The sequence below is a fragment of the Microtus ochrogaster genome, chromosome 10 (assembly GCF_000317375.1).
Source record: "Microtus ochrogaster isolate Prairie Vole_2 chromosome 10, MicOch1.0, whole genome shotgun sequence".
In the NCBI taxonomy this organism is placed as follows: domain Eukaryota; kingdom Metazoa; phylum Chordata; class Mammalia; order Rodentia; family Cricetidae; genus Microtus; species Microtus ochrogaster.
In genome coordinates, this window is record NC_022016.1 from 50,733,790 (window position 1) to 50,741,234 (window position 7,445).

At 52.9% G+C, this 7,445-nt stretch overlaps 1 protein-coding gene across 1 annotated transcript; it reads right to left on the minus strand.

The window, feature by feature from the left end:
• Positions 1–858: 858 nt before the first annotated feature.
• Positions 859–6,928, minus strand: Znf683 (zinc finger protein 683). Its single transcript, XM_013348307.1, has 5 exons — positions 6,906–6,928; positions 6,080–6,156; positions 4,482–5,152; positions 2,169–2,297; positions 859–1,170 (listed from the first exon to the last, which is right to left on the minus strand). The coding sequence occupies exons 1-5, from the start codon at positions 6,926–6,928 to the stop codon at positions 859–861; spliced, it is 1,212 nt and encodes a 403-aa protein (XP_013203761.1).
• Between the last annotated feature and the right edge of the window lie 517 nt (positions 6,929–7,445).

Here is a 7,445-nt window from a genome sequence, read left to right on the forward strand (position 1 = left end):
GATCGTCCCGGGCAGTTCCGTTTCCCACCTTATGCCGCCTGGCTCATACGTGGAGGAAGGGAACACTTTGCACATCTGAGGGGATCCCGTGGAGATTAGCCACCGGTGGGGCTGTTACCCCCACTCTTTTCCCTGTCTGTAGTCCTAATTGGCTGAATACCCCCTGCCCTCTGGTCCTGGTATATCAGGGACCTCATGATTCTGGATCATGAAAGGACAGGAAACTCTATCTGCGTCTCTTTCTCACCCCTATCCCGTGGAGATGGCAGGATTAGTAATACCAGCTGATCTCTCTGCGTTGGCTGTGTAGGAACTGAGATTAGAAGGCGTCCGGAGCGCATGGACAATCGGGAAGGTGTTGGGTTAAGGCTTTCAGGAAGGAGGGCAACGTGTCCCGTGCTTGGACGGCACACAAATCAGTTCTTGCTTCAATTCTCCCGTTACTTCCAGGTGCTCTTCGTCCATCAGCCCAGGCAACTAACGTGGCTGATCATAATGGAATGGCTCTAGTCCTCCTGCCTGCGGTGCCCCTCCTCCCACCGAGGACACTCTGCCTTCATCAGGTCCTGAAAGGCCGCACTGTCCTCTGGAGAGATGAGATGGAGGGCTCAGCCCCAGATAGGTCACAAACAAGGAGTGGAACCCAAACCCGGCCTGAGGTGGATGGTTGCATGTTCCTACACCACACGGGCTGTGTGCCCTGCCCTGCTCCCAGGTGAGGGACGGGATCTGGCAGGTGCACAGGGGACATTTCCCTCCATTAGAGACACTCAGGAGGTCTTCACTCAGCACTGGGAGAATCTTTTAATTGCCAACACTCTGTTCCCAGAGCAACCGTAGCCCCACTGCTCAGGCTGGCTACCCTTGCTTTCCTGGGGACACTGAAGACACCTTGAGCTTGTCCACATCCCAGCCCATCTTCTCCGATGAGTCCTCCACAAGAGCTAGTGCTCCTCGGTGCCACTGGGCAAGACAGGTGAGAGGGGTGAGGGGCAGGTGGGGGTGGGCCAGGCTACAGGGCTGAGGAGCCTGCAGCCTATGGTGCAACTTCAGATGGACACAAGGGCCGAAGCCGCTGGAACAGACGTTGCACTGAAGGGGTTGGGCACCTGAATGCAGGCGGAGGTGGGTCTTCAGGTTGCTGGAGCTGCTGAAGCGTTTGTGGCATATCTGACAGAAATGGGCACTCACGTCATCCTCGCCCTCCAATGGGCTCAGGGCCTCTCTCCCCATCCCACCCGTCATGGACACACCCACCTCCCTGTCAACTGCAGACCCAGACAGAGGCTTCTCTCCCGGGGACCCACAACAGGGCACACTAGAGCCTGGCAGGTGGGGGCTAGCATTCTCCTTTACTTCCTGTGTGACTTTGTATAGCTTCCCCGAGCTTCTTTCTTTCTCTGTCAGTTATAGACGAGCACTAATTCCTAGCCTCATTAATTAGGGAAGCCCGAATAAGGTTAATATCACTTAGAACCATGATGCAAGGGGCTGCAGCATCGGGCGGGCGCAGCATCGGGCAGGTAGTCGACATCTACCCCGGATCTGGTCAAGCCAGGAACTGACCTTGTCTAGTCTTCCCAAGAAGCATCACTAAACCCCAGCGAGAGAGCAGGGACTCAGGGGAAGAGAACCTCTAGCCAAAGTCGGGAGGAGAAGCTAGGAGCCGGACAATGGTCTGAATTCATAACCTAGACTCATAACCAGGAGCTGGACAATGGTCTGAATTCATAACCTAGACTCATAACCACTACAGAGCTCTCCTTTCTGTCCCTTGGAACAGGAAGAGATTCCCCGCCTCCGCCTTCCCAAAGAATGAGGCCAGACTCGAGGAGCTGTACTGATGCACTTGTTTGCCTATTTGGATATTTCCTATCTGCCATGGCTCCTTCAACTACCCAGGGAGGCAGGGGAGGGGGTGCATGCTCCAGGATCTGCAACTTGGTTACTCTCCACGCACAGGCGTGCAGCCGTGTTTTCTCCTCCACATTCCAGTGGCCTGCCTGTGCTTGAGCACGCACGCATACACACACAAGCTCTCGCCACTAGCTACCTTCCCACCTTCTCTCCATCTTTATTTACTCAGGATTTGGGAAACAGAGGCCCAGGAGCCATCCCTCCAGGGACCTAGAATTCCTCACCGAGCTGCAAGGGAAGAGGGGTCTCACCCGGCACTGGTGGGGCCGCTCCCCGGTGTGCACCAGGTGGTGCTTCTGTAGGTGGGCCAGCTGGGTGAAGCTCTTCTGACACAGGGCACACTGAAATGGACGCTCTCCACTGTGCACACGCAGGTGGACCTGGAAGAAGTATTGCCAGCTGCCCGGAATGTCTAACAGGGCTCAGAGTCCACTCCAAATCTCCACCCAAAACCCTCCGCAGGACCCTTTGCTGTCATCCAGGACTTATCTCTTCCCTCAGACATTAGCAATACCCAGGGCACTTTCATTTTTTTGGTTTGCTCTGTAGCAGAGATTCAGGAAGATAGATAAGGGGTACCCCAGGTATCCCCTTGAATGGCTCCTTGGGGTGCAATTCACAGACCAGCAACATCACGTGTGACCTTGAGAGTATGCTAAAAACAGTGCAGAGTCTATGGGCTGGAGAGATGGCTCAGTGGATAAGAGCAATGACTGCTCTTCCAGAGGTCATGGGTTCAATTCCCAGCACCCACGTGGCAGCTCACAACTGTCCATAACTTCAGTTCCCGGGGATCTGACACCCATAGCAAAACACCGATGCACATAAAATAAATACATTTAAAAAAATGCAGAGTCTAGGGGCTGACCTCTAGGTCAGCTGAGCCATCATCTCTGAGGCTGGAGCCTGGGAATCTGCAGGTTTGCTAGCCCTCTGAGTGGTGGCTTGAGGTTTGTTAAGGCTTAAGCAATCCTTTCTTGGAGGATACAGTAAAACTGTCTCCCCAGTAACCATATCCTACACATAGTTTGTGGCTACCAGTGAGGGGCCCCTGTGGGCATCCCCTGCTGGATGATGTACATGAAGACACCTGCAGCCCCTGGCCTGATTTGTGGGATCCCACTTGAGAAAGGTTGTAAGACTGTGGTCTTGAGTCACCAAAGCCTACCCATTCCTCCTCTTTGATCTTCAAGAACAAGAAGGAGGCTTAGTCGGAGACCCAGAGAGGATGCTGTCTGGGAGAGAGCTCAGTAGTTGTTGCCAAGAAACTGAAATCCAAGCTCTAACCCACTAATCAACAGTGCTTACCTGTCTACTAGGGACCTCAATTTCTCGTTTTTAACTTCAAGTGATCTCACAGACAGTCTCTCAGGATGGAGGAGACTCTGACGTGCACACACACACCCTTTATCTTTTTGAGATGGGGCCTCCCTATGTAATTCTAGTTGGCCTGGAACTTGATATGAAGACCAAGCTGGCCTCAAACCCTCTCAGATCTGCTTGCCTCTGTCTCCCAGGTGCTGGGATTAAAAGCCACCACACCTGGCTTTTTTAAAGTTTCTTTTTGTTTTTTAGATGGTGTGGAAGTTTGGATGAAAATGGCCCCATAGAGCCAAGCAGTGGTGGCACACACCTTTAATCTCAACACTTGGGAGGTAGAGGCCAGGCTGACCTACAGAGTGAGTTCCAGGATAGCCAGAGCTACATAGAAAATACCTGTCTCAAAACACAAAAGAAGCCGAGCAATGGTGGCGCACGCCTTTAATCCCAGCACTCGGGAGGCAGAGGCAGGCGGATCTCTGTGAGTTCGAGACCAGCCTGGTCTACAGAGCTAGTTCCAGGACAGGCTCCAAAGCCACAGAGAAACCCTGTCTCGAAAAACAACAACAAAAAAAAAAAACAGAAAAGAAAAAAAAAGGAAGGAAGGAAGGAGAGAAAGAAAGGAAGAAAGAAAGAAAGAAAGAAAGAAAAAAGGAAGAAAGAAAGAAAATGGCCTCATGGAGACTGACACTATTAGGGAGTGTGCATTTGCTGAAGTGGGTGTGGTTTTGCTGAAGAGGGTGTGGTTTTGCTGAAGGAAGCAGGTTATTGCGGGCAGGCTTGGAGGTCTCAGAATCTCCAGCCTGGTCAGTGTGTCTCCCTCTGTTCCTGCTGCCTGAGGATCCAGACGTAGAACTTTCGGCTACCTCTCCAGTACCCGTCTGCCTCCATGTTGCCATGCTTCCCGTATAATGGACTAAACCACTGAACTGCGGGCCATGCCCAGTTAAACGCTTTTCCTTATAAGAGTTGCCATGGTCACAGCAATAGCAACCCTAAGACAGGAGGAGTTTTGTTATATTGCCCAAACTGGTCTTGGATATCTTCTGTCACTCTCTTGCCACGGTCTCCTGACTGACAGAGTCTAAAGTACGCTCCACCAAAACCAGACAGTGTTCAGCTTATCCTGGATTTCCGCCTGGGTGAACCTCAAGACCCTTTGGCCCTAGGAGGTTCCTGGGAGTGGCTTCCAGACTTCAGGAAAGGGGAAAGGCAAGAGAGCCCTGAACCCTGAAAGGTGATACCTTGAGGTTGGAGAGCTGCCCAAAATTCTTGCCACACACATTGCACTCGTATAGGATTTTCCCATTCTTTTTCTTCAGAGGGTAGGGCAGGGTTACGACACCGGCCTGGGAGCCTGGCCGCTTTGCAGGAGCTGCCACGCCAGCCCGTCCTGGGGAGAAGGCTGAAGCATCTCTAGAGCTCCGGCTCCTGACCTGGGGGTATAGGCTGTGTCCAGCACTCTGGAAATCCCCTGAGTAGAGCAGCAGGGGCTTCTCCTGGGTGATATGGGGCCCAGTTCCATCGGCTGTCATAGGCAAGCTGGATGCAGCCACTATGGGGTATGAGGTGTCTGGGGGCAGCATGAAGAGGTACGGACATTGGGCTGAAGGTAGGGCCCCATATGTGAATAGGTAAGGGGGAGGCAGGAAAACTGGGTACTCGGGAAAGATTGGGCAGATGTAGACCGGGAGTTGCTTGGAGATGATGGTTGGAGGAAGCCAGGGCCAGCAGGTCGAGGGACTGGAGCTCTTTCTGTCCAGCCTGACATCTGGGGAGGAGCTGGTGAGAGGGGGGAGGGGTAGGCAGGAGACTCTTTCTGGTGGGTTTTCCATCTCGTCTCTGCTTAGTGGGTCCTTGGTTGTGAGTTTCTCACTGTCCATAGAGTCTCCGTGCAGGCCCGGTGACTGGTGCTCTAAACCAGAAAGGGAAGATGATCAGGCCCCCTGCAGTCTGGACTGCACATCTGGTCCCCCGTAAGCCTGCCCAATGATGAGGCATCTTGGGCTGGGCACGTCCCTATGGGACTCAGTTTCCCCACTGCTACTAAGCCTGACAGTTTTAGGGAGAAAAAGCTGTATAGGCAGCCGGAGAGGTCAAGATTAGCTGAAGTTTCAGGGAGAGGCCCCAGATTAAGTATATAAATTTGGATGCTATGGGTCAAGAGGAGGTCACACAAGGGTCCCAAGGGGCAGCTGCTGAACACACAACTAAATTTACATTAAAGTAAGTTTAGTAAGATGTTCGGTTCTTTGCTGGGCATGGTGGTGCATGCCTGTGATCACAGAACTTGGGAAGTGGAGGCAGGAGGATCAGGAAGGAATGCAATGGCAGCCTTAGCTGCATAGTAAGTCTGAGGCCAGCCTGGGCTACATGGGACCCAATAAAAGTGAACAAAAAAATTAAAATAATAGGGGCACCAAAATGGCTTAGCAGGTAAAGGTGCTTGCTACCAAGCCTGAGGACCCGAGTTCAAGCTCTAGAAGCCACATGGTGGAAGGAGAGAACTGAGCTCTGCAAGTTGTCCTCTGACCATCACGGGCATACCTATACACATACCGAACTAACTAACGTAAAAATAATTAAAGCCCGCTCCAGCTCAAACATTCTAGGTCAGCAGTTTTGTTACCCCCAGCCTGATGATCGGCTACAGCAGCTGCTATGCTGTTGTCTTGGAAGGGTCACGGGCAATTCTGGCCAGAGCGCCAACCCTAAAAGTAGCAGGAAGGTGTGCCTGGAGTGACACAGAGTCCCAGTTCCTGCCCCATCCTAAATCCTGTGTCCCATTCAACACCCCCTCCCCAACAAAGCCCTCAGGTCCAGTCCCAGGCCCCAGACTCACTCATGTTTGAGACGTCCTCGCTGAGATCCCGTGGGGTCATGCCCAGGAGTGTCTTCTGCAGGACGTAAGGTCTGAGCCTGTGGACAGGCCAGCAAGGAAGGTTTAGCTGGTGCCAGAGGCAAGGGGCACATCCAACTGGCCAAGGACAGGCCATGAGTATCCATTGTGTCCAGAAGTGGCTGAGAAGTGTTGATTAAGAAGATCTGAGAAGCAGGAAAAAGGCCCGAGAACCAAGGCCTTGAGAGTCTCTTGCACGGACTCACCCCCGGTTTGGTTTCTAAAAGGAAGACGCTAAACCGTGGCACCCACTCACCATCTCTTCGTTCAGATGGTTCCCTTTCCCTCCTCCAAGGGTTTCTTTCATTGACCGTAGACTGTCCCCTCTTCCCTATTTAACTCACTCAGCTCTTCCTCCACACCCTAACTTGTGATCGTCCTGGTGTTCACCTCTTGTGCTGTTCTGAATGGGACCAAAGGAAACTTTGGAAATCCTCATCCAAGACAGCAAAGGCACAGGATGCTTCTGAGCCCCCACTAAAGTCTAAGGCCACAGTTATCTACACATTGTGTGGTCTTTCCCTTCTCTTGCCTATAGGACAATCTGAGCCCCTAAAGCAGGTATACAGGGCCTCTGGCATCTCTGCCTGGAGCAGGAAGGGGAGGGTCTCATCCATCCAGGCATTCCACCCTTCTGTTTAATTGGGCAGACATTCTCAGGGAGATGGGCATGTCTCACCCTCCACGGTCATTGTGACAAGGCCAGAAGTCCAAGCTGAGGGACAGGGAGTGTCCCAAACCACCCAGAAGTCTGGTGGTAACGACCCACCGGGCAGCTGGTTTTCCCTTCATGTTCCCACTACCAGATGGGGAGATGGATGAGTCCAGGTGGGCTGTGAAGGCTGGCACAGCACTGGCACCCTCGCTGTGGGGTGAGGCTGGAAGCAGGTCCCTTTCTTCCTGGCCTCAGAGTGTCTATGTGAGACGCGGAGGGCACGGGACTGGAGACGGAGCTGAGTTGGCAGAGTGCAAGCCTCGCATGTATGAGGCCTTGGGTTTGATCTCCAGCGACACATAAACTGGGCACAGTGAGAAACACTGTACTTCCAGCACTCGGGAGGTAGAGGAGGGAGGAGCGGGACTGTAAGGTCAGCCGTGGCTACACAGGGAGGTCAGGGCTAGGTGAGACCTTGTCTCAAAAAAAAGTAAAGAGAGGGCCGGGTGGTGGTGGCGCTTGCCTTTAATCCCAGCACTCAGGAGCAGAGGCAGGCAGATCTCTGTGAGTTCGAGAACCAGCCTGGTCTACAGAGCTAGTTCCCGGACAGGCTCCAAAACCACAGAGAAACCCTGTCTCCAAAAACCAAAAAAA

Excerpts from the sequence above, each read along its gene's own strand:
- Znf683 (XM_013348307.1), bottom strand. The coding sequence starts at position 6,928 with ATGAAGGGAAAACCAGCTGCCCG. Across the intron at positions 5,153-6,079 it reads CGAGGACGTCTCAAACATGA|AGCACCAGTCACCGGGCCTG; the intron begins GTGAGTCTGGGG and ends TTTCTGGTTTAG. Across the intron at positions 2,298-4,481 it reads GGCAGCTCTCCAACCTCAAG|GTCCACCTGCGTGTGCACAG; the intron begins GTATCACCTTTC and ends TACTTCTTCCAG.